Here is a 26,935-nt window from a genome sequence, read left to right as displayed (position 1 = left end):
TTAAGAATCCCTGTAAGCCAGAGGTCAGGTAAACGCAAGCACACAGTATGGGGGATAGTTCAGCTGCCAGCTCCTGAAAGGAAGTAAAATGAAAGAAGAGCAAGGGCACACTGGCAGAAGTCAAGAAGGGATAGAGGCCAGGTGAAGAGACTCAGCAGTTCTGGCGAGTTTTGCCCGTAGGCTGTCCCTTGCAACTACCTGCAACCTAGAAATGAACCTCACCCAGTAGTGATTCTATCTACTTTGGGTCCAGTCCAGAAACATATAGGGCAGCAAGTGCTGAGTACACATTTGTATCCCAAAGGGGAACCAGAAAAGTCATAGCTAAGTGGGAACTCAGTCCAGAAATACGCACAAATATTGAAGCAGCAGACTATTAGGGCCGGCAAACTGTAATTAAAAAAAAAAGAAGACATGGGCTTTGGGCTCCTCTTGAGCATAGATCATGCCCAGCATCTCCAAAGTTTCTGCATTTCATAGAACAATTTGCTCTAAATTCCCTTACTATCCCCACCCCCCCACGCCCCGCACTTGCTATTAAATATGTCTGTTAATTGTCTCTCCCATCAGAATGTAAACTCCATGAAGGCAAGATTGGGGAGCTTTATCACCAGTGTTCCCAACTCCTAGAACAGTGCCTGTTGTAGAGTAGGGGTTCAATTGATATTTTACTGCCTTCTCACACTACTTCTCACACTACACATTAGTTATTCCTCTCACTAGATTTCATAAAAAGGAAATCAGTCAGTATGTTACTTTTGGTGTCTAGCTTTCAGTGAGCATGTTTTTTTTAAAAGAATCATCCATGTTGTTGCACGTGTTTGTAGTTCATTCTTTCCATACATTGTTTATCCATTCTCCTCTTGGAGCAACTTTGGGGATGTTTCCCATTTGAGGCTATAATGTATGAAGCTATAATGAATTTTCTTGTACAAGTTTTTTTGTGGACATATGTTTTCATTTCACTTGAGGACAGTTCTAGGAGTGGAATTACTGGATCTTCAGATGGGAGTATTCAGCATTTTAAGAAACTGTCAAACTATTTTCAAAGTAGTTGTACTGTTTCATGCTTCCATCAACAACGTTTGAGGGTTTCAGAGATTTCACATGGTCACCAACATTTAGAGTGTTCTCAGCCCTTATAGGGATTCCCTGGTTGCTCAGTGGTAAAGAATCCACCTGCCAAAGCAGGAGACAAGGGTTTGATCCCTGGGTCTGGAAGATCCTGAGGAGAAGGAAATGACAACCCACTCCAGTATTCTTGCTTGGGAAATCCCATGGACAGAGGAGCCTGGTGGGCCGTCCTCCATGGGATCCCAAGGAGTGACAACAACAACAAATTTACTTTATTGTTTATTTACAATAAATTTCTTTATTATGTTTATTTACAACAACATAAATTACTTTATGTTTCTATAGATCTCGCTATTCTGGACAGTTCATATAAGTGGTATCATACATATGTGGTTCTTTGTGGAGTGGTTTCTTTCCCTTAGCATATTTTCAAGGTTCATTTATGTCATGGTATGTACCAGTACTTCATTCTTTTTTTTTAAACGCTGAATAATAGTCCTCTGTAAAAAATTCTACCTCTTACTTATCCATTAGTCAGTTGATGGACATTTAGGTTGTTCCCATTTTTTTTTTTTTTTTGGCTGTTATGAATATCTGTATAGACATTTATCTGTGCACATATATTTTTTTATTTCTCTTGGGGATATACCTGGGAGTGAAATTCTGGACCATATGGTAACTCCATGTTTAATCTTTTGACGAGCTGTCAAACTGTTTTTCAAAGGTGGCTGCACCATTTTCCATTACCAATAGCAAGGCTTCAATGTGTCCATATCCTCACCATTTTTTATGTTTTATTGAATATAGCCATCCTAACGGGCATCAAGTATCTGACCTCAGTTTTGACATGCATTTTGCTAGTGGCTAACAATGCTGAGCATCTTTTCCTATGCTTATAGGTCATTTGTGAGTCTTCTTTGGAGCAGTACCTATTTTTAATTGGGTTAGTTATCTTTTTATTACCGAGTTGTTAAGAGTTACTAGTACATTCTAGATATGAATTTCTTTTCTGATATATGATATGCAAACATTTCCTCGCATTCTATGGGTTGTCATTTCACTTTCTGGATAATAACTTCTGAAGCGTAAAAGGTTTAATTGTGATGAAGTTCCATTTATCTATTTTTTTCCTTTGTTGCCTATGCTTTAGCTCTCATATCTAAGACTAGTGCTGTTCAGCAATTTTTCATGTGCTATTAAATAATAGCCAATATGGCTATTTTTATACCTCCTTTTGTGAAATGTATGTTTAAATCTTATGTCATTTTTCTGAGTTATCTTTTTATGTGCTGTGATATATGTTCTCATTCACTGTCTTATCTATTTGTTTTCTTAATAGTTCCTTTTGGTATCATAAAATGTTAACTTTCTTGAGTGCAATTTATCCATTTCCCCACCCCATGGTTCTTGCTTTTTGTATCCTGTCCAAACAACCTTTGCCTACCTCAAGGTCACAAAGATCTTTTCCTCTATTCTACATAGAAACTTTATAGTTGTAGGTTTTACATTTAGCTCTCATTTTTTTTTTTTTTTTTGTGGAATGAGCTAGAGGTTGAAGTTCATTTAACCTATATGGTTATCCAGTTGTCCCAGCAATACTTGTTAAAAGAGACTTTCCCTCTCACATTGTACTGACCTGGGACCATTGTAAAAAGTCAGTTAACGTGTGTTGGTGGGTTTCTAAAATTTCTAATTTGTTTCATTGACCTGCTTGTCTCTATTTCCCTAATACCACATTCTCTTGAATACTCTAGGCTTATGGTTAAGTCCTAATTAAAATATTTTACTCCTTCAGCTTTGTTCTTTTTCTCCAAGATCATTTCTGGCTACTCTAGACCCTGTGCATTTCCACTTAAATTTTAGAGTCAGCTTGTCTATTTCCTCAAAGAAATCTGTTGGATTTTTATAGGGATTAAATTAATCCATAGATCAACATCAGTCCAGAAACTGCTATGGTACCCTGCACCCGTTTTCACAAAGCAAGATTTATAGGTCCAATCTTCATCTCCCAAGCATATTTTGTGCTTTCCTATTATGCACTGAAACACCTATCATCTTAATCAATGTATACATGCAATTGAATACAAATATTGATAATATACTTATTTATAACTTCTAATTTGCCACTGACCTAATACTTCTTGATATCAAAGTTCATGCTGGGATTTCCCTGACAGTACAGTGGTTAAGACTGCACTTCCAATGTAGGGGGCACACGTTTGATCCCTGGTCAGGGCACTAAGGTCCCTCATGACCGAAAAAAAAAAAAAATTAAAGCTCATGCTTTCCCCATAATATTACTCCTACCACATAGCCACATTTCATGGGTTGTGGCAAGCTACTGAGAGTTTTAAAGTAGTGGGTGATACACTCATAGCCATGTGATATGCCCCAGATGAACTTCAGGGAGGAAGCCCAAGCTAGGGAACCACTCACCTTTCTACTATAGTTATCAACAGTGAGATGGCTCTGGCCATTCCCCTCCTCCCCAAAACTCTCTCCTTATCCAGACCTTCTATAAACTCCCAGAGATTCCCCCACAGGGTAGCATCTTGTCTTTAGAGAGGAATAAAATATTCCTGATTCTCCATTTATGTCTTGGCAGGCCCCCTTTCCTTTCTCTTGCAGAACCTGAATGACCTAGCACCTAGCTTACATAGTAATGGCAGCATTAAGTGGTATCATCAGTCATACCTACCTGAGTCTAAGTGAGGAGGAGGGCAGTTTCTAGAGAACTCTGATGTTTCAGCTCGTTCCCTGATGAAGTAGAGGAAATAGGCTCAGACATACCTAGTCAGTTAAAGGGAAAGAAATTTGGTCTCAGTGGTAGAGCCACTTTTGGCCACAATTGAGGGTACACCCCCAAAGCAACCCTGACTCTTCTACCTTGAAGAATAGCCCTATACATGGCAGAGGAATTAAGCCAATTAGACATTGCAGAAGAGCCTGGAGAGGAGCAACAGTGCCCAGACTTCTCTCCCCCACATACATGCTGAGGGCTACTGAGCCATGATGAGACAGCTGTCTGTATCTAAAAACATCTAGTCTCATTCAAAACTTTTGCACTGGACAGGGAGTCAGGACTGGAATGGAGGTGGATGGTGACCGACCAGGAGGCTGGCCAGACCCCAAGACCTGCGGCCTACTAGCGAGCTCCTTAATCATCCTTCCAGGCCATCCCAGGTGCCTCTCTTCCAGAAGCTAGTTGTTGGCACAAAACTCCTCACTTTCTTCTCTTGCCAAACGGATGGTATTTGGGGAGACAGGGGTGTGGTTGGAGGCTGGGAGAATGCACAGCCTGCCTGGTTCCCAGCTTACCCCCATGGTAAGGCTCCCACAGCCCTCGGAAAAGGCAAGACTGTGAGCCACAACACTGAGGTCAGAACATGTCAGGGACCAGGGATTCTGAGTAGGGATTAAGACCTGGGCTCCATCATTATATTTCTGGGCTCAGCTACTAGCTCTATCATTGACTGGCTGCTGTGACCATAAGAAAGTTATTTAATTTCTCTATAGATCACTTCTCTCATCTTTTAAAAGGGAATAAATGACTACCCACCTCACAGGGCCACAAAGTGAAAGTGAAGTCACTCAGTCATGTCTGACTCTTTGCAACCGCATGGACAGAGGAGCCTGCACCAGGCTCCACTGTCCATGGAATTTTCTAGGTAAGAGTACTGGAGTGGGTTGCCATTTCCTTCTCCAGGGAATCTTCCTGACCCAGGGATCGGACCCAGGTCTCCTACATTGTAGACAGACGCTTTACTGTCTTGAGCCCCCAGGGAACTTCACAGGGTCACAAGTAAGTATCAAATGAAAGGATTCTTGTGGATTGGCTTGCAATCAATACCTTTTGGCTATTCTTGCTGCACTTATAAGTACTTTCTCCTGCTTTTGAGTGAAAGCACGTCTGTACTTTCCCCACGAAATGGCCTTTCCCAACGAAGGCAATTCCAAAACAACAACCCGACAATCTAAAGAATCTCCAGAACATCCCTCACTCGTTCTGTTGGCGTGGGCACAGGGATAGCATAGTTCACTGGTGCCTGGCAGTGAACATTCCCTTTCGACGTGCCCAGTGGTTGAACCTCTTGCGCGCGTGCAGATGTACACATCAGTGCATCTACTTGTGTGTGCGCCGCCTCCCGCCGGCCTGCCCGCGGGGAGGCCCGCATGCCTGTTCAGCAGTCCCGGGTTAGCGCTGCGCCGCTGGTGGGCGGGGCCCGGCCATTGTTCCGTGGCCAACCGAACGGCCCCCAGCCCCCTACCCCGCATCCCCTGAGCGCTAGCGACAGAGGGAGGCGGGGCTTCGCCAGGCGCGCGGCCCGGGACCCGGGGTTTGAGGGCACGTCTCCCCTCCCACGCGTCTAGGCGAGCGGGAAGGCCGGGGTGGAGTTGTGTGGAGTGGTCGCCCGCGTGGTTTCCCCACTCTTTCCCGGGAAACTTCCCCAGTGCCCATCCATTTGCGAATTGCCCGGGGCCAGTCCAGGGCTGACACGCATCCCCGCACCGTTCCCCGACCGGGTCCTCTCCCTGTTCCCGAGCGCCTCCGAGGCGGCAGGATGCCCGGTAGAGGCCCAGCGGCCGGTGGAAGAGAAGCCGAGGAGAAAGGGAGGGGAGGGGGAGTGAGGAGCTCGCGGCAGAGGGAACAGCAGATTGCGCCGAGCCAATGGCAACGGCAGGACGAGGTGGCACCAAATTCCCTTCGGCCAATGACGCGCCAGAGTCTACAGAAGCCCATTAGCATTTCCCCAGGGGCAGGGGCAGAGGCAGGGGCTGCGGCGGCCAAGACGCGGTGTGTCTGCAGCATCCAGTTCTTGCTTCTCCGGCCCCCAGCACGCCTCGGCTGTCTGTCTCCTCCCCTCTCCCGCCCAGGCGGGTCTCCCACGGTGAGCCAACTCTGCGCACTTTGCCCCTAGCTGGCAGCGAATAAAAGGGGTCTGAGGAACTACGGGGCACGGTCACCCGCTGCCAGCGCTAGCCTTTAAATCCCCAGAACAGCAGGTCCGGTTCGGACACCAATCCAGCGCGCACCGCGCAGCGGAAGGTCCCGAGCGCAGCGCCGCGGATCGCCACGCAAAAGCAGGCTCAGGAACTAGCCTACGCTCAGTTCGGACTGCCCCGAACTCCGCTCCGCAGTCTCAGCCCTGGGAAAGTGATCCCAGTGTCCGAGGGCCCAGATGCCGGCCCACTTGCTGCAAGAGGAGGTGAGAGCTTCCGAGGAATGGCCCCCAGGCCCCGGGTTCGCCGGTGCTGGTGGGGCTTCTAGGTGACTCACTGGAGAAGAGTTGAGATCATCGCAGGAGAACATAGCCATCTTTTGCGAGTTGTACTGCCTTCAGTTTGTTGGGAATGGGGATTGTAATTTGCCAACTTAGGTCTCCAACTTTCGTTTCTTACGCTTTAAAGAGAAACCTGGTCCTGCCGGTAGCCTTATGTATGTAGGTATGCGGGCTTTCTTTGTGTGCTCGTTGGGGTGCGAGTGTTTCACTCCTCTTTCTTATTTCCCCTTCACCTTGAGGTTTCACCTCCTCTCCCCAATCTCTGCATAGTTCCTGGGGACTTCCCTGTCTTCCGTCTGCCATAGACCTTGCCCTCAGGTAACCTGGGTATTGGGACCAGGTCTGTGCCTATCCCCCGCCCCTCCCCCAGCTTGGCTAGGGAGTGAAGTGGTCCCTACTACCTACCTCCACGTGTCCTCTCCTCTCTCTTGATCCTCCACTCCGTCTCCCTTCCAGATCTCTAGCTCCTACACAACCACCACCACCATCACAGCACCTCCTTCCAGGGTCCTGCAGAATGGAGGGGGCAAATTGGAGAAGACTCCCCTATACTTGGAAGAAGACATCCGCCCTGAAATGAGAGATGACATCTATGACCCAACTTACCAGGATAAGGAGGGCCCAAAGCCCAAGCTTGAGTATGTTTGGAGAAACATCATCCTCATGGGTCTGTTACACTTGGGAGCCCTGTATGGGATCACATTGATCCCCACCTGCAAGATATACACCTATATCTGGGGTAAGAAGTTCCCATGTCCTCCCGACCCAGTACCCCAGGTTCTCTCCACTCTTTTAGTTAAGTAGGAACTTACATAGAGTAGAAACACCAGCCCCTCCAGGCCGAGGTTTTCCCAGCCATTTCTCTTTGGTGTCCTGAGAGGCTGGGTGGCCTGGGAACAGAGCCTTTGGGATGCAGGAGCGTCCACTCTGGGGGATCTTTTAATTTCAGTGTTGGGGCTGGAGCCCTGAGACCATGGGCCTCAGGTTTTGAAATGAGCAGAACTATACCAGAGTCATCTTTCTCTGAAAGAGGTTTTCTGTTTTAAGTCTTTTGCTTGACTGCTTGTCCCAGCCCTGCCAGCCAGGAAAGAATCAAGGTCCCTACCTGGGAGGCATGGGGACATGGGACTAGATGAGTGACTTTAGAGGGCTTAAGCTGAGTCTAGTCATGGGGTAACAAGAACAGCTTCTCAGGAAGAGAGTTAGTAGTAGAGGAACAGAGTGGTGGTCATCCACAAACTTATTTTGCCCTGACCCTGGGCCCTTTCAGGCTCCTTGGTTACATAAACAGATGAAGAAGGCTCCTGTGTAACTTAGTTTATACAGATGATTGATCTGTGATTCTGTGTAGGTCTTGACAAATTGTTCTTAGATTGAAATAAGGTTCAAGAAGTGTTCCATGTCCATTCCACACCCATCCTGCTCCAGCCCCTCTCTCCTAGGCCTGGGCAGCCCTGGCCTTCAGGCTGCTGCAGTGAGAGGGATAGTCCCCAATGTATCCCTCACCTGCCTGTCCTTAGCTCAGCTCTTTCAGGAATCCATGGGCTTGGGCTGATAGCAGGGCCTTGCCGCCTGCACACATACATGCGCTCTGTGGGCATTCCCACCTCTGCCACTGAGTCTGGCTTGGGAAGGGGAAAACAGAGAACCCTAAAGACCAGGGATGGGAGGGTGGGGCACATCAGCACTCTCTGAGAGGGGCAGACCAGAACTCCCCCTCCAGAAAGCAACTAGGTCTTCCAGAGCAGTCTTGGGTGTGGGGTGCTTGCAGACAGCTGCACTCTTGGAGGGGAGTTACATAGAAGGGCTGGCGGGCCAAGTTTCAGACAAGTCCTCCAGAACCTCTTTGGTCTAAAGGTGGTGGATCTGGTATGTGGAGATTTTGGGAGGAATCCTCTTGGTAATCCATGGACAGAAATGTAGCTGGGTAGATCCCCTCTCTCAGTTTTTCAAGGAACACACTGGGGACAATAGTACTTTTTTTTTAAGATTAGAAAGGTAGTGCTTTTTTACATGTGTTTAATTGCTGGGGCCAGCCAGGCACCGATGAAATCGTTTCATCGGCAGACCAGGAAGGGCTTTTATTTTTGAGGGGAGGGGGACATCTGTTCTCTAGTCCTTCTAAGAACCCAGCAGAACTTGAGTTCTGGAATTTCAGTTCAAACTGAGGAATCAGGAGCAGGACAGGGATTCCCCAGGGAGGCTTCGGACTCCTCTCTCCACCCCTTCTCCCCAGTAGAGAAGTCTTCACCAGGTGTTTGGTGAAGGTGTTTGGTCACCTGCAAGCCCCTTCCAGCCCCAAGAGTCCTTGAAAGCCTTGTAAAGTCCTGAGCTTGACCAGATGCTGCTGCTCACTCCCTTCCCTTGGCTGCTGGTGCAGGGGGCAGAATGCTATCCCCAAACCAGGGCTGTGCCCGCTACCTTTTTGGTGTCCTGCCCATGGGTGTGTGCTGTGCCTTTGGACAGAGAAATGTGTCACATGGAGCCTGGATGGTGACTTTTATACTCCTGTCCCTGGGCCCTGTGGTGGATGGCTTAGCTGATGGAATGACTGGTTTGGTGTGGGGATTTCAGAACTCTTGTCTTAAGGAACAAAAGGGCAGTGGGAGGAGGGAGGGTCAGAGGGGCCTCAGAGTTCAGGAGCTTGGCTTTACCTTTTCTTGTTTTATCCCTAAGGATGGTGTTAAATTAGCAAATGGTTGTGATCCCAGCTTTTCTCATGACTGAGCAGTTTTGGTGTCTCAGAACTGCCTTGAGGGAATGGCCGAAGAGATATCTCTGGCTACACTGAGGGACCATGGGGTAAAACTTCTCCAGTCTCTTTCTTAGGACTAAAACTAAGGTTTTGCTTAACCACCAATTTGGACTTTAAGAGAATGAATTTCCAACTGACCCAGAGCCTTCTAGAAGATAGGCTTAGAGGTGCTGATGAGAAAAAAGCCACCAGAGGGTTTGAGTGCTTTTTCCAATTCCTCTGTCAATGCAGGGATCTCAGGTACTTTTCTGAGTCAACTTGCCAGGGTCTTCTGTGGCATGAAACAACTCTAGGAGCTTCTGTGCTTCTGAGCTGAGTGCTTCTTCTTTTGTGCCCAAAGAACTTTCCTTTACCCTGGGTGATTGGTGGGCTGTGGCTCAACCATCATCTCTCCAGGTGTAGATGCAGACAGATACGGCATCTGAAAGGCTATTACCACATGCCCAGGGACCAGCAAATCACCTAGGGCCCCAACCCAGTCCAGAGGGCTATGAGTAGAGGAACTCTCACTGGGACAGACTCTGGCTCCATGGCTCTCCTCCTGTAGGAGAAATTGGATAGGGTAGAGGAAGATGGGTGGGGTGGGGGCTTGTTTAGGAAACTGGTGTCTGTGGCAGGAGAAGAACACAGAAGGATTTGTTACAATGTGCAGTGTCTCCAACTGCAATTAAGTTCAGTGGCCACTGAGAATCTATTGTTTCTAGCCCTTCCCTAGGAATGAAACATTGTCAATAGTCACTGCTCTACCAAGGCCTCAACCCCTGCCTCCCTGGAGCTATTGAGCAGAGGAAGGTGGGTGGCTGTTGGGTTGCCCAGCAACCCACCTCCCAGTTAGAGACTCTATCTGGTGCCTGGAGCCAGCAGGCCTCCAGGAAGGTGAGGCATGACAGTGTTGGGCAACTTTGAGCCTGTCCTGCCGTTATCTAGAATTAGCCTTGCCAGCTGGAGTATGGACTGGCAGAGAGACGTGGCAAAGGCGAGACATATCTGGCGAGACATATGCCACGGAACCGTGGGCATATCTTGGGGAGGTGGATGGTATACATCCTCGTGCCAGACTTCTGGAACACAAACCACTTTATTGAGACAGAAATCTAGTTTCAAGCCACGGCTCCATTTCCTAGCCATAGGACCACAGATAAACGCTTAACTTCGCCAAGCATCTGTTTTTTCAGCTGCAAAGCAAGGGATATTAAGCCCCTTTCAAGGTATCTAGTGAATCAGAAAACATAGAATCCTTGGTGAAGCTTAAGACACTGCAGCTATGACTGATGTGTGGGGTTGGTTTTCCCTTCCTGTGGCCACATTGCCTGCTAAAAGTTTTTTGGACCACTTGGTAAATAGTCCTAGTTCTGAGCCCCCTTAATGTGCCCTAGAACCCAAGCACCCTCAAATGGGTCAGTGCCCAGACTATACTGTCTGTTAAATATTTTAATACCACCCTTGCCTATGGGTCTTAAGCACTGCCATAGTGGTCTGTGGTCCTTAAAACATTGAAGAAGGTTAGCAGAAGGTCAGAGGGGTTGGGACCTGGGAGAATATCCATGACAAAGAAGGCCAAATGGCCAGGGAAGGTGGGGGTGGGTAACAGCCCTCTTCTCTCCTGCCTTTCTGAAGTTCCCTGGGACTCCTAAGCTTATTCCAGCTCCTAGGTTAGATGATGAGAGGGGATGGTATTTTTCAAGTGATTAAAATCAAAGGCGCCTAAGAGATCAAGGTATCCCTGGAGTTCAGGGAAAAGCAGATCCTCACCGGGAGCCTGAAGAACACACACTGTGACCTGAGGAAAACATCATGCAAATACTCTCCTAGGTTACTGACTGCCTGCCCTGTCTTATCCTGGCAGTGTTATTCTACTATTTGATGGGTGCCCTGGGCATCACAGCAGGGGCCCATCGCCTGTGGAGTCACCGAACCTACAAAGCCCGGCTGCCCCTGCGGGTCTTCCTGATCATCGCCAACACCATGGCGTTCCAGGTGAGAAGCCAGCTGTGCTCAGCTCTTTCTCTCCTCACTCGTTATCGATAAGCCAGTGGCGGAATGGAGGCAATCAGTGCCTGGAGAGGGACAGCACCTGGACAACCACTTCACTTTCCTCTCTCCTTGTGGTTAAGTTCAGGTTCGGTCCTGAAGTCCATAAAACATAGGGATACTTCTGAGTGACTGGCAGAGGCAAGTAGGAGATAAAGAGGAAAAAATGTCGGCGGGCAGGGTCGCTTTTGAACCTCTGTTATCACTCAGTCTGGCTGTTGTGGTCTTTCATAAGTGCATAAGGCAAGAACTGAGCCTGCTTTCACGGGCAGACATTGGACAGAACATTCACAACTCTGGGTGGATGTCTTAGGACTCTGTCACAGTGGGGTTGAAGTTAATGTTTCACAGATTTCTTCTTTTAAACTCTGTTGTTTTCAGGTAAGACAATCAAACACTTTTATAGTGCTAACTATATGTCTGGCACTATTCTAAGCACTTGACATAGACTGCCTCATTAAACCCTCACAACAATCTTAGGAGGTAGGTAGCATTGTTATCCCCATTTCACCGATGGGGAAATTTTGTCACTGAGGGTTTAGGTAGACCAACATTATGCTCCTTTTAATGGGTTACCAGGCTGCCTAAGTCAAGTGTTGAGGTTTGTTGAAGCAGAAAGTTTTTAGCAGAGATAGAATGAAGGGGACTGGAAAAAGAGAACTCATAGTTATTAAGCAGTAGCAAAGGGCAAAAGATAGCATGTAGTGAGGGGCCTAGCTTGGAACAAGAGGAAAACACAAGGAAGCCCAGTTAGTCCCCTTCTCCATGGCAATATCCATGGTTGTGTAATCATCTCTGCCATATGCCTTAATGCCTCAAAGGCTCCTGATACTGTCCCTGTAGAGCAAAAAAAAAGGAAGAGAGATTGGCGCACTCTATGGAATAGAAAGAGTCCCAGAGGCCATTTGGGAATGTGGTCATATCATGATTTATCTGCATGGCCTTTTCGAGTTGTATGAGGTATCTCTTGCCAAGGCATCAGAATGGAGCTGCCCACAGCTTCATCCACTGACCAGGGTGCTAAGACATAAGGCTGCCTGCCTCCTGTTATCCACGCTCAGGGATTAGCCCCCCACACCCCATTTCTTGCTTGAAGAATTGCAGTGTTCCCTCCTAATGTAACTCTGAGCCCTGTACAATCTTCCTGCATTCCGCCCACCACATAACCCTCAAGAAGCAGCCAGCCCTGTTCATGTGGTCCTGAGACTTGAAGTTGCTTTTCCACTTATGCTTCAGCAGCAAGTTTAGGGAGGAGAGGAGGCAACTGCATGACTTCTCCTTTGGAGCACTGACTCCTAGGTATTTTGTGAGGTTGGGCTGAGAGCTGTGGGCTCTGGAAGATGCCCGGCAATTGGAATTCCCCTGAGAGGGTGTCTCTCCTCAGGCCTTCATTCCTCTTCTCTGTTCCTCTAGAATGACGTTTTTGAATGGTCCCGAGATCACCGTGCCCACCACAAGTTTTCAGAAACGGATGCTGATCCCCACAATTCCCGACGTGGCTTTTTCTTCTCTCACGTGGGTTGGCTGCTTGTGCGCAAACACCCAGCTGTCAGAGAAAAGGGTGCTACGCTAAATTTATCTGACCTAAGAGCCGAGAAGCTGGTGATGTTCCAGAGGAAGTGAGTGACATGATGATGGAGCTGGGGACCTGGCATTTGGGGACCCCCTTTTTTCTCCTAGGACTTGTCAACATGAGCTGAGAAATTTACTTGGTTTCCATATCTCAGATTATAATTTAAAACCCTAATTTTTAATAGCCCATGGGCCCAGAGCCATAGACTGTTGTTTCTTTTTCTCTGAGCTACCTAAGCCAATTAAATTCAACAAATGTTTGTTGACCTAGGACAGTCATGGATACAAAGCCAAATGTGTCAGTCCTTACCTTCAAGGAGTTCATAGCTTATTGGGGAGTGGAAGGATAAGCCAAGTGTCCAAATACCTATGATACATGGCAAAATATTTTCCATAGCGAGGAGAGGCACAAAGGGGAGGGAGACTGTAGAGTGGGGAACATCAGGGAAGGGCTTATGAAGAAAGTAGCTTTGGAATCCACTGATGGATGGCACAGGGCAGGTGGGTGGGGGGACAGTGCAAATAGAAAGAGCTGAAGTGTGTTCCTGGAACAGAGTCCTTTTGCTTGAAATACGGGGTGTGGTAGGAAAAAAGACTAGCAACAGAGACTGATGCCATTCTTATGGAGTCTTACAAGCAGACAAGGTTTAATTCAACCCAGGCAATAGGAAACCATGGAAAGGTTTTTGAGTCAGAAGGTGGCATGGTTGGAGGTGTGCTTTAGAAAGGTAGTTCTGGGGTGGATGAGAGAAGGCATTGAATGAAAGAGGTGGGAAAGTCCTGGGTTTCCGTGCGGGGAAGTGGTGGTAGGAATGGAGAGGAGTTGAAGGCAGCAGGGGTTACTAATGATATAAGAATAGCAGACTTAACTGCTGAAGGCATCTAGGAAATCAATTCCCTGGTAATGTCGATGCCTGCTGTACCTTTGGGAGGAGGAAGAATGGAACAGGGCCTCCAGAGGGACAGATCTGCTGGCATCTAGGACATTTGGGGTGCCTCTCTGAGGGAGAAGAAGAGGAAGGATGATAAAGATTCCTGGCTAGCAGGAGATGAAGGCAACATACTAAGCAAAAGTTCTGGGGACTTCCCTGGTGGTCCAGTGGTTAAGACTCCACACGTGCACTGGGCATGGGTTCGATCTCTGGTCCGGGAACTAAGATCCCCTCATGCCACCTGGTGTGGCCAAAAAAAAAAAATAAAGATTGACTTAGACATAGATTCTGCAAAGAGCACTGCTGAAAGGGAAAGGAAGCCCAAAGGCAGATCGGAAAAAACCGGGAAGGAGAACTCAGTCTGTAATTTGGACCCTGTCTGTTCCCCTGAAGTAGTAAAAGAGAGCAGTGGATTTAGAGTCAGGAGATGAAGCATTCCAGTCCTTGCTCCACCACTCCCTGGTAGTGTGACCTTAGAAAAGTCATTTAACCCCTTATTACCTCATCTCAGAAGTATGATAATAACACTATATTCTCAGAAAATTTCCTTGCCCATTCCCTCTTGCTCTGTTGCCTGCCACATTGTGCTCTCAGTGTAGAAGGGACAGCCCAGCCCTGTGAGAGTGGAAAATCAGGTAGGTCTCAGCATCCTCTCTCCACTCACTAAGTGTATGATCTCTCAATGCAGGTACTATAAACCTGCTGTCCTGCTGTTGTGCTTCATCCTGCCCACACTCGTGCCGTGGTATCTATGGGGTGAAACGTTTCAAAACAGCCTGTTTTTTGCCACCCTTTTCCGTTACGCTGCTGGGCTCAACGCCACCTGGCTGGTGAACAGTGCTGCCCATATGTATGGATATCGCCCTTACGACAAGACCATCAACCCCCGAGAGAATATCCTGGTTTCAATGGGAGCTGTGGGTAAGTCAGCAGTCCACAGCAAGACCACGTCTAGTGGTCTGCTGCCTAGGGTATTAGATTATGAGCCAGGAAAACTAGATTTACCTGTTTTATATCCCCTCTCCATATGTCATTCCACTATAAAACTAAGGGACAGTATTAGAAAACCCTTGAAAGTTAAGCCACAAGTCCTATGTAAAGAGAAAAGGGTGAAAAATAACAATGCCTTTAATTCCAGGTTTAAGAGCAATCCACAAATGCTATGTATGATGAGCCCCTTTGGGCTGTCCTCTTCCCAGTCATCTCTGATCTGGGTGGTAGTCTTGCTTGGGGCAGGGAATGCATAAATAGAAGAGTAGGGTCATCTGGGTGGCCAGAAAGCCTAGTGTTTTATATTTAGACGTGATATACAAAACAAATACTTGTTGTTTAACTCAATAAGCTTCTCTTTTATCACCTTCCTGTATTCAGAGGGGCAATATTTGAAGTGTGTTACATGCCTTACTGCCTGGTGATGCCAGTATGAAGGATATCGAAGCAACTGTTGGTGGCCCTTTATCACCACCTACCACTCTCTTCTCTTATCCTTTATTTTTCTCTCTTCTGTTTCTCTGCTGTGCTGGGAACACTCCCTCCCCACAGTGTGACTTAGGAAACTCCTAGTAAAGCAATTACTTACTGGCCCAATGCTGACTATTCAGGAATTTATTTCTACCAGTCCTGTTCCAATAGCCAGACAACAGGGTTCTGCCATCTGTCTCCATTTTCTTTTTCTTTGTTTTGTTTTTTTTTTTTTTTTGGTCTGTCACTCTTTTCAGCTAAATATAGAACTTGACTAAGGCCTGGAATTAGGTTTCCTTAGGCAGACCCCACGGCCTCTTCCAGTGATCAGGGCTTCTGGTCATCCGGCATAGATAGGTAACCTCCCTTTTCCACACATGTACATGTGCCATGGCCTAGCCATCACTTGGTTCTCTTTAAAACCTTCCTTTATATTCTCAACCCTGACTGTCTTTTTCTTTTTTATTACTCTCTGTACTAAAGGCATTTTTTCATTCCTTTTTAATTTTCATGCATCTTCCCCTCCTTCCAGACACCATGTACTGTTTACATGTTCTTACTCTGAACCATGTTTGAAATCAATCACATTATAGGCTATTTTCATAGAAAACCAGTTAATGTAATGGAAGGTTTCTGGAATGAGATCAGTCCCGTACTGCAAACAGATCTGTTGTGAGCTTCCCCAAGCCTATTCAGAGTGGCTGTCAATATCTCACTTATCATTTGTTCCTTCATCCCTGTTGCTCCCCACTTATCACCTCACTCTTTGTTCTCTGGTCGCCTGTTTCCCTGCCATTCTAATCTTGTTCTTGAATTACCCCCACCCCCACCCCCCAGTCACATGCTCATCTTCTCTCTGCCAGAGCCAACCTCCCCGCTTGAGCATCTCTTGGCTGTATCTTGCTGTTCCATTACAGAGTCTCATCCTTCTTTTGCCCACTAACCTTCCTCCTCTTTCTTTCCTCTCTTGGCACCGTGTGTGTGTCTGATTGTTTTAAATCTGATAAGTGTGGGCCTAGCTAGTGCTTAGACAGAGCCTAGTTGCAAAGTCATTTATGGAAATTAGCGATCTTCCGTCAGTACCTTTAGCCTTGGGGTTATCCTACCCTCCCCTACTCAGTTCACACTGAATAAACTGATGATCCACACTGTGAGCAAACCTTGAAATGGTGCCCTGGATGGTGTTATTCCCATCATAGGACTTCCTTCCTTGTTGGTTATTAATGTCATTATTACTGTACTGGGGCTCTTTCATCTTCAAAGGGCTCAGCACACTCTTTTATTAGCTATTCTTTACCCAGCTTTACCCCAGCCTCATAAGGGTATTGTTACTGAATGTGGTTCCAAAGAAGATCCTGCCTAGGACTGGAGAACTCTATGGAGTTTCCACAGCTTGACTCATTACAGAAATTATTCTGAATCTAGAATTTCTTTGATTTTCCTCTGTCCAGCAAAGTGAACTGCTCATTTCAGAACTTTAGAGGTTAGAAGGAATACCTAAGCTTTTTGATTCTTATTCCCTCAGAGAGCTTCTGTTTTATCAGCATCACCCCCAGGATGAAAGCTCAAAGAATTAGGAGCCAAAACAGTCCACTCTGAACCAGTAGAGGCTGAGAAAACTTAGGCCCCTCCCTGGGCTAGGCCTCCCTTCTTCTGACTTTTGACTGTGCCGCCCAGTTTCTTGGTACCCTTGGAGAGAGTGCCCGTGCAGTGGGGGAAAGTGTGCTCCTTTGCTCATCTTTATAAGAAGCCCAGTAAAAGTTCTTCATTCTGGACTCTCTCTCCACTCTAACATGTGCACATATACATGTGTTATATGTGGTATGTGGTTATATGTGGTATAAGAGCCTTTAGGGTCTTATACCAATATGTAGTGAAGCTCTGGAATTTTCTTATCTAAAACCCATTTCTACTGATAGCAGTTTCTCTGAAATCATCTTATCTTCTCAGAGAAACTGCCAGCCCTCCTCCCACAAAGGTTCCCAGAGAGCCATGGTGACCAGGTTCTCCCCAGTCATTTCTTAAGATGCCTCTCAGGGCATCTATTTGATTCAGAGTTTAAAAGACTAGCTTCATTCATTCATTCAACAGCAACAGGTTTCTACTAGGTGTGAGGCATTCTGCTATGGAACCAGAATGCCAAGATCAAGAAGCCAGCAATCCACAGTATAGCTACATAACTTTTCTCTGCTTTTGTTCCAGGTGAGGGCTTCCACAACTACCACCACACCTTTCCTTATGACTACTCTGCCAGTGAGTACCGCTGGCACATCAACTTTACCACATTCTTCATTGATTGCATGGCTGCCATCGGTCTGGCTTATGACCGGAAGAAAGTATCCAAGGCTGCCATCTTGGCCAGGATGAAAAGAACTGGAGAGGAAAGCTACAAGAGTGGCTGAGTTTTTGGCCCCTTGGGTTCCTTTTCCAAAAGCCAGCTGGGCAGAGGTTTAATGTTCTGTTTATTAACTACTGAATAATGCTACCAGGATGCTAAAGATGATGTTAACCCATTACAGTACAATATTCTTTTAAATTTTCTTTTTAAGTTGAAAGCCAACAACTCTGCCTTTATGATGTTAAGCTCATGTTCTTATTTCTTCTCTTATCTTCTTTCTCTTCTGTTCCCTTTATCCTTCCCTTTGTTTAGTCCCTATCACCTTTCTTTCTCTTTCCCCTCATTGCCTCCCAGGCAAGCAGTTGGTCAGTCATTGGCGGGTTTCCAGCTTCCAAAGCCTAGACAACCTTTCTGTAGTCTAAAACTAGTGGTCTTTGCCCCAGCTAACCCTTTCCTTGAGCTATCTGAGCTTTAAGGTGGATGGCTCGAGCTGGAGATAGGAGAGAATCTTCTGGGAAGGGCCCTGATGATCTTCAGCCCAGGGTTTTGCTGGATGAAATGGAAAAATAACTTTATTTTGGCACCAAACTGCGAAAACAGGTAAATTGTCAGGGGAGAGAGTCAGCATGCATGGTATGATTGATAAATAGGATGAGTTGAAGTGGGAAACAAGGCAGGAAGCTCCTGCTGTGATCAGACACCCCTGTCTGCCCATCACCCAGCATGCTCCCTTTCTCTCCTGACTCTGACTGGGAAATAGCCATGGAGCAGGGCAGTCCTAGAACTCAAAAGCAAATCTCAATGTCCTGATATACTTTAGGCTGAGGATAAAGAAGAAGCATTTAGTTTGTGGTAAAAGTGGTCTCTGCTGCAGACAAATTGTTTTCTTTCTTTCATAACAGGAAGATTTCTTATTCTAGATAACAAGAAATCTTGAGGTTGGTTGTTTCCAGAATTGCTGACTCTAGCAGCTCAGGAAATTGTCAAAATTCTTTCATCTTTCTACTCTGCCATCTTTGGGATATTGGTCAGCTCCCCTCATGGTAAGAAGGCGGCCACAGCATTTTGAGACTTCCAAAAAAGAGATGTGTTGGTGGTATGGTGGTGAGCATAGCTGCCTCCCAAAAAAGAATTTTAGGAAGCGGAGTTGGGTCAAACATAAAGCTATATATACATGGGTACTTTGGTTGGAATATTAAAGTAATTCTCTCAGAGTATTTCCCTCTGAAAGAGAGGGGGGCTTGAAGAAGAGGAAAAATTAGCCAGGTTGTCTCCTTTCCTCTCGCTGCTGGACAGGAGATGGAGAGGTTGAGGGGCAGGGTCTGTAGGCAGTTCCCAAGAGATAAGGTTACAAAAGAAAGGCTCTGAGATCACATTGCTGGGGGATTCAGAAGGTTACTGAGTAAGTTGTTGGGTGTTTCCGATATGGAAGCTGGTTATACAAACAAGTTAGATGTTGGGTTCATTTCATTAATTCCACTTTCTCCTTGGAATGAGAAAGCATTAGAAGGCTTCTCCCCACAGTGTTGAACCCTTTCACTCATTCCTTCTATTAACTTCTAGCTGAAAGTATAGGACTGGCTGGGGGATGGGGTAGGAATCTCTTAACGACCCTATCGATTCTTGGCTCTGCCTTCTCTGCCCACTTTCTCCTGCTGGTTCTATCTCCTCGATGTTTCCTTCTTTCTCTGGACAGGCAAACCTCTTCTGTGTGTATTCCAGAGGCAGTGATGGCTACTGCGGTTCCAAGTTGTTCCCTCTCTTACCAACAGAATGGTCAGGGTCACTGAACCACTGTTTCTCTTTACAAAGTTGAGCAAGCTGCCACTTTCACTTGGCCTCCAGAGCCTCCATCTATATCCTTGTGCTCCTTACCACACTGATGACTCCAGACAAGGCGGGCAAACCCTGCTAGAAACATCCTGGGCACAGGCATTCACACTCATGAGGCACGGCCAAGCCGAATGCTCATATTGTGCCAGAGCCAGCCATGGAGCAAAAGAGGATTTGTTTTTAGTCTCCTCTGTCTGGGTCAGAACCAGAGAGCATGCTGGCTGCCCCGGCGTACTGGGTAAGCTGCCTAGCCTGAGTCAGTGCTCCCAGGGGACAGTGCAATGCTTGCAGAAGCAGGGGGAGCCTAGCCTTCACTGGGAAGCACAAGAAGCAAAGGCAGGTTCCAAAGTGCCTCACTCAGAAGGTGGCCCCAGCCCCTGGAGGGAGCAAGGGTGTACCGCAAGACCTTGACTGAGGCTTAAGATGTGAGATGCCATGAACTTTGCTGAACAGTGTCTCTGTTCAGCAAACTAACCAGCATTCCCCACAAACACAGTCTAGGGCAGACAATAGTATAGAGGAGTGTTGGAAGAACCTTGGGTCTCTCTGTCCCTGTAACCTCAGTTGTCAAGGCAGAAGCCTGGCTTTATTCTATTTAAAGGTTGAAAATATACAATACCAAATGCTCTGCCACTGTTGAGCTCCAAGGATGGAAAGGAGGAGAGCATTTCTTCCTGTATTAATTGGAAAAATGGCAGCTACAGGGCTTGGGCTAAACTAAAGGCATCCTTGTCTTTTGAGCTGTTCCTCTCAGTAGGAAAAAAAAAAAATCTAATAGAAGATCACTGTAGATTAGATCCTCTGACTGAAGCACCTACCCCTTGGAAATGCCTGTGGGGTAGTTTTAATTCCACAGGTCGTCTGATGCGTGCTTTACAACTGATGATCAAAAACAACATATCTTTCTATTCTAATAGTGTTCCATGGATCTGACCTATACCATGACCCTACACAAGGCTGGATGGTGTCCTTGGGCCCAGGGTACTTGTACTTGTGTAGGTGGGGGTTGTCTACTGAGTAAGGAATACTGTTTTTAGGGTTCTAAAGCTAAATTCAAATGGCGTGTTAATGACCCAGAAACTCAGATCTGATGGTGTCTGAATTTCTAATAGTCCTTGCTTTGTGGGTATGCTGACAACTTATCTGGATGCCTTACATCTTTTCTAATCAGTGTTGCCTCTGAGCCTGCTCTGCTCCCTCCCTGCTCCTTCTGTGGAGCCCTTTGCACCCCAGAGCCTGCAAAAGTGGCCTGGCTGGAGAATGATGAGTATAGCTGTTTGCAGGATTCCCTTCTGGGCTTCATTTTGGAAACTTTGCTTAGGGCTATTTTTCTTAATTGCCCGCATTTGATGGAGGGTGGAAGGAATTTTGAATGTATTTGATTTATTATTATTATTATTATTTTAGATTAAAAGATGGTTGTAGCATTTAAAATGGAAATTTTTCCTCCTGGTTAGCTAGTATCCTGAGTGTATTCTCTGTAAAGTGTAGCTCAAATGGGTCATCATGAAAAGTTCAAGAAAGCTTGATGTCAAAGTTATATGGGTGGTTAAGGCCAGGGCCTGTCCTACCACTGTGCCACTGACTTGCTGTGTGACCCTGGGCAAGTCATTTAACTATAATGTGCCTCAGTTTTCCTTCTGTTAAAATGGGATAATAATACTGACCTACCTCAAAGGGCAGTTTTGAGGCATGACTAATGCTTTTTATAAAGCATCTTGGAATTCTCTTAAGTCCTGAGTATTTTTATAGTAGCAGTATCCACCATGAACTGTGTCCACCATGAACCACGTGTCCTGGATGCAATCAGGAATCTATATGGTTCTCTGAGGGATTGAATAAATGCATTAGCTAAGGGGTGGATAACTAGCCAGACAAAATCTGAGAATGCATAAACTCATTGCCATGGAAACATACACAGGATACCTTTTCCTTGATTGGGTGGGATTTTTCCCTTTTTATGTGGGATAGTAGTTATTTGTGACCTAAGAATAATTTTGGAATAATTTCTATTAATATCAACTCTGAAGCTAGTTGTACTGATCTGAGATTGTGTTTGTTCATAATAAAAGTGAATCTGATTGCCCTGTGTCTGAGCTTTTTTGGCTGTGATTCAGTCTCTTCACCACCCTGTTTATGTCCTATTCCTGTACCTTTAAGAGTAAAAAAGAAGTAGAAACCACAATGGTTGACTCATACCCCAGTAACCTGCCCTGCCCTCCTGCCCTTCTAGGGGTAACTTTAGGTTAAACTCAGCCTTGGCAGCAGGAATCCAGGAGTCTGCTGCCATTAGATAAAACATGTTAACACCCAGCAAGCACTTTGGGTCTGGAGAAATACCAGGTCTCCTGTGTGTCCCATGGTCACATGAGCCCAAAATAGAGAAACAGAGAGGAAGGGAGCAGCAGGAGACACTCTTTGGAAAGCAGTTCTGTACCTGGCAAGCCAGGCAGGGCCATCCAGGTCATTCGTCTGAAATGGAAACAGAAATGTGGTCCCTGAGGGGAATAAAGCTTCCTGAAAATGCTGATTAACAGCTGCAGGAAGACATGAAAAAAATTCAAGGAAAAGCTTGTAAATTCCTGGAATAGAGAGGGCTTCTTGATCATTAGGGGAAAAAGGCTTTTAGCTTTTACTACCTTATCTGAGACTGGAGAAGGAAATGGCAACCCACTCCAGTATTCTTGCCTGGAAAATCCCATGGACAGAGGAGCCTAGCAGGCTACAGTCCATGGGGTCACAAGAGTTGGACATGACTTAGCGACTAAACCACCACCACCACCACCTTATCTGAGAATCTGAGTGGAAAAGAGAAGGACATTTTCTGGTTTGAGAGAGTTTCATTTTCCAACAGGAGCTACCCGGTCAATGCCTGGGCTTCTAAACATTCACCAGAACCAACCTCCCTCACTTCCTAATGTCTTACCAGACCTTAATAAGTTGATGGTGCACTTTCTTAATCAATATCTGGCTTTCCACCCCTTTCCCTCTATTTTGTTTGAAAGGTTCAGGTTGGACATTTTTTTCCTGTTGCTCTATAATTGCCCTGTACCTTCCAAGTCTTACCTTTGTCTTGGAGACAGAGACACCAGCCACATGTAAAAACAACAGTTGCTATAAACTAAAGTCTACCTAGAATGATATATTTGTGATACCAAACTCCTTGGAAAAGTTCACAGATGTACCATGTTCTATATTAGATAGAGGGATTGAGGCCAAACATGAACAGAAATCCCACAGCCTTTTGATGCTGAAAGTCTGAGTTCTAAGTCCATCAGACCCACAGACACCATGATAATATTTACAATAGCCAGACACTATAGCGAGCACTTGACAGAGTGCATTTTCTCATGGTATGTGAAGTGCTCTGATTACTCCAGTTTTACTGATGAGGGAACCGATTTCACTGGGAGAAAAAACACGGTGTGGCAGTGAGCAACAAGTCTGTGATCCAGTTCCAGAAGTTCACTCATTAACTGCTCTGCATAACCATCTAGGTAAATCTGGAGTGCACAAATCTCATATGCAAGTAGATGCCCGGTGAGATGCACTTTTACACAGAGGCAAAGCTTGGCTGCAGTGGCTGGGAGCTAAATTTATGCAAAGTTAAATTGCAGATGTATTCTCTGGTCCAGACGAACCCAACTCATGCCACCTCGTGACCTGTTTTAACCTTCAACCATACCTGAGTTTTAATCTCTCTAACAATAGAAACCTATCTGACATTTCCTCTAAACTTTTACAAACCGTACTCCACCCTGCTGTCACATTTTGAGATCCTTAGCAGTATCTCTTGGAGAAGGAAATGGCAACCCACTCCAGTATCCTTGCCTGGAAAATTCCATGGACGAAGGAGCCTGGCAGGCTACAGTCCATGGGGTTGCAAAGAGTTGGACACGACTGAGAGACTTCACTTCACTTTAAGGGTATCTCTTCTTTTAGAAATGTCTCCTGCACCTGAACAATCTGTATCTGATAAAGTTATTGAAAGACCTCATATCTCATTTTAAATTCTGTCTCTGCAACAAACTGTGTGAAATGTCACAGGGGGTGGGAGTTGTATTCTGTGACTGATAGTTAACTTACTAAGCCGCAGGCAAAGTGCTGCTTCTTGTATGCTGACTTTGGAGCAAATGCCACAGGCCTTAATTGCAGGTTCCAAGCAGTTGAGATTCTATACTAGGATGGCTGGAGGCAGGGCCTTCCCCTTTTCTGGACCCGGGTTTCCCCCTTCCCTACCCTGGCCTGCCCAGCCTGCTGCACCCAAGCCACAGAGAGCTCACAAAGCCCAAGTGTCTGCTATGCTGACTCATGCGGCTCTTCTACGGCCAGGCCAGGACTGTCCAGAAGGGCCTGAGGGGGGCCCTCTCCTTTTGGCCATCTCCCATAGGAGCAGTGTACAGCCAGGGCTGGGCCAGGCTTTAGAACTTTGTGACCGACCAGAGGAAAATGAAAATGAAAGGGCAGACTGCACAGTCAGAGAATTCTGAACAGCAGTGAGGATTCACCCTTCAGTCTTTTTCTTTGCTTGTTTCATATCCATATGTTTTAAGTAAAACTCACATACCATAAAGTTAGCCATTTTAAAGTGAACAATAGGGTGACATCTTAGTCCATATGGAACACTGTGCAACCCCTACTTCTATACAGTTCTGAAACCTTTCCTTCACTCCAAAAGAAGACTTGGTACTTGTTCCACACTTGTTCCTCATGCCTGCCCCCGGCAACCTCCAGTCTGCTTTCTGTCTCTATGGATCTACCTATTCAGGATATTTCATGCAAATAGAATCCTACAAGATGTGACCTTCTGTCCACACAGACCTTCTGTGTCTGGCTTCCTCCTCTCAGCATAGTGCTTTTGAGGGTCACCCACACTGTAGTATGTATCAGTACTTCATTCCTTTTTAACACCAAATAATATACCATTGTATAAATATACCACAATTGCTTTCTCTATTCCTCTGTTTCCACCTTTTTACTATTATGAATCCTGTTGCTATGAACACTTGTGTGTAAGAAATTGAGTATGTGCGTGCTCACTCACGTCTGACTCTGCTGCGACCCCATGGACTGTAATCCGCCAGGCTCCTCTGCCCATGGGATTTTCCAGGCAAGAATACTAGAGTGGGTTGCCATTTCCTCCCCCAGGGGCTCTTCCCAACCCAGGGATCAAACCCACGTCTCCTGCTTGGCAGGAGGATTCTTTACCACTGAATCACCTGAGAAGCTCCAAATAATTGAGTCTGGTCTTCAATTTATTTGGGTTTATACCTAGGAGAGGAATGGCTAGATTATATGGCAGTCCTACATTTAACTCTTTCCAGAACCACCAAACTGTTTTCCACAGCAGCTGCACCATTTATGTTTCTACAAGGAAGGCTCATATCACACATATTCATTTATTTTTTTCACCCTTTATACTTAACAGTGTACCCATTTGTTTCTTTCCTGCTCCCTACTTGCAAGAAAGCAGGGGTAGAGGATGGGAGAAGCTGCACCTCTAGTAGAAAGATGATCCCCCCCATAAACCGGGGCAGCAGGAGCCCCTCTGGCCTTATGCTTTGCCTCTGCTCTTGCCTCTTCAACAAACAGGATTCTGTGACCAGGAACAGAGGAGGGAAGGCTTCCATCTCCCTGTGACACACCCACCACAGCCATTTATGTTATCCCATAAAACGACCCTCCCAGCGCCCTCCAACACTTCCCTGCTCACACAGAATATCCCATTAAACGGTCTTAAACAGCCAAAACTGAGAACAGAAAGGAAGCAGCTCCGTGTGGAAGCTGCCAACCTTGGCTCAGCTCTGCAGGCGAGTGTTTTAACTCTCAGCTCAAGCTTAAGGTCTCCGAAGACACAACCCCGAGCCTTGTGCTGCCCAGCCCCCCTGCTAAAGGGCCTGCCTGTCTGAGCTTGTCTGGACCTGGCTGGGAGTAGACATGAATGGAGAGGAAGAGCTTCCCTCTCCACCCCCTCTCAACGGGGTTACTGCCGGTCACAGAGCTATTTACATTTACAACAGCCCAACAGCGCCTGATCAGGCGGGAGCCAATCAGCAGCCCCCAAGCTTGTCTGACTCCGTCTGCGCCAATCAGGAGGTGCTATCCTTATAGCCTCTCTTTCTTTGAATCACACAGGTCGGTTGTCGCCTGTTTTGGGGAGGGGAGCCTGATTCAGAGTTCAGGCTCTCCCTAGACTTCAGTTTGTCATTCACTGGAATGGGGAAAATACAGAAACACACTCAGCTTCCCGGGGAGACAGCGCACATAAAATTCTAGGAGAGTGTTATAAACGAATGGAGAACACTGTCTTCCTTCCCAGCATAGATTCTGTGCTTCTCCGCTGCGAAAAATTGTATAGAGAGAGTTTCTCCTCCTTCACTGCCAGCCCCTCCCTGACTCAGGATTATCAATATGGGCTCTTAATCCATGATTGCCTTGCAGGCGGTGCGACATTGCTGACCACAACAGGCCAGTAGGCAGAGCTAATTTTTTTTCTCACCAGCAATAGTGCAAACACCTGTCAGTAAAGGGCAAAGAGCAAAGGATCAGCAAAACAGGCTAAAGACTGGATAGTCACAGGGTAGAGCAGAAGCATGAACGTGTTTGGGAGCGGTCAGGGCTGATGTAACCGGAACATGCAGGACTTGGAGTGCAACGTGGAGAGAGGCCTTGAAAGCCCGCCTGGAGCGTTTAAACATGCTTCCGTGAGTGATACAGAGCCCCGGGGAGCCACCAGTTATTTTCAAGCAGGAGAAGAAAATAATTTCCTTTCTCCCAAAAGTTATCTCTGATGATTCAGAAAGTTAACATAAAGAGCAAATCAAGGAAGGATCAGATTAGGGCTGGAAGATCAGTTAGGAGGTCATGAGACCTAAATACTAGGATAGTAATGGCCAAATGGAAAGGACGGGCCCGGCTTGAGAGGTATTTTGGAGTCAAATCGATAGCACTTAATTGATTGGCTGCTTCCCAGGTAGCGCTAGTGGTAAATAATGATCCTGCCAAGGCAGGAGACAGAAGAGAAACGGCTTTGATCCTTGGGTTGGGAAGGAAAAACTTCTTCCTCTTCCCTTTCTAGGTCTGTCTGTTGTTCTAAGAGAAGGGCATGGCAACTCACTCCAGTATTCTTGCCTTTAGAATCCCATGGACAGAGGAACCTGGTGGGCTACAGTCCATGGGGTCATAAAGAATTGGACACGACTGAAGCAGCTTAGCAGGCATGAGAGATGACACGGGAGAGTAGTCAGAAATGATTTTGAGGTTTCACTCCTGTGTGACTGGAAGGGAAGCACCTGCACTAACTGAAATAGGTAGTTTAAAAAAGAGAAGTAGATTTTGGAAAGAGAATAGTTCAATTTTTAACATGTGGAGTTGAAATTACAAGAATACCTATGTGGAAAAAATACCTAGTCAACTGTAGGGAATAGGGATCTTAGTGCCAAAAAGAGAAATAAAAATGAGCTCCAAGGGATTTATACTGAAACTAGGAAGAAAACTGATCACCTGGGAAGGGACTGCACAGTAAGCAGATTCAGCAACAGAATCTTGGGAAATACTGACACTTAACAGGACGAAAGAGGACACAGAGTTAGCAAAACCTAGGCTAACAAGTATGAGATAAGAGGAAAAACAAGCAAGCAAACTAAAACAGCATATG

The 26,935-nt window shown here is 46.3% G+C and overlaps 3 protein-coding genes across 3 annotated transcripts in view; 2 read left to right on the top strand and 1 right to left on the bottom strand.

Moving 5' to 3' along the window:
* Nucleotides 1–3,787: 3,787 nt before the first annotated feature.
* On the bottom strand, nt 3,788–5,884 carry LOC122446773. The gene is made up of 3 exons (XM_043477274.1): nt 5,796–5,884; nt 4,925–5,707; nt 3,788–3,864 (listed from the first exon to the last, which is right to left on the bottom strand). Exons 1-3 carry the CDS (start codon nt 5,882–5,884, stop codon nt 3,855–3,857), a joined length of 882 nt encoding a protein of 293 aa, XP_043333209.1. The 3' UTR covers nt 3,788–3,854.
* Nucleotides 5,847–21,369, top strand: SCD (stearoyl-CoA desaturase). The gene is made up of 6 exons (XM_043475734.1): nt 5,847–6,281; nt 6,813–7,095; nt 10,958–11,088; nt 12,556–12,761; nt 14,335–14,567; nt 17,310–21,369. The coding sequence occupies exons 1-6, from the start codon at nt 6,255–6,257 to the stop codon at nt 17,507–17,509; spliced, it is 1,080 nt and encodes a 359-aa protein (XP_043331669.1). The 5' UTR covers nt 5,847–6,254; the 3' UTR covers nt 17,510–21,369.
* Nucleotides 21,370–21,503: 134 nt separating this feature from the next.
* Nucleotides 21,504–26,935, top strand: part of WNT8B (Wnt family member 8B) — a 91,032-nt gene continuing 85,600 nt past the window's right edge. The window contains exon 1 of the mRNA XM_043475739.1: nt 21,504–25,982. The gene's annotated coding sequence lies outside the window, so the exon portion shown is untranslated. The remainder of the gene's footprint in view (nt 25,983–26,935) is intronic.

Source organism: Cervus canadensis, chromosome 8, assembly GCF_019320065.1.
Source record: "Cervus canadensis isolate Bull #8, Minnesota chromosome 8, ASM1932006v1, whole genome shotgun sequence".
Lineage (NCBI taxonomy): Eukaryota > Metazoa > Chordata > Mammalia > Artiodactyla > Cervidae > Cervus > Cervus canadensis.
Note: the sequence above shows the minus strand (reverse complement) of the source record. Positions and strands in the feature narration are given on the sequence as shown.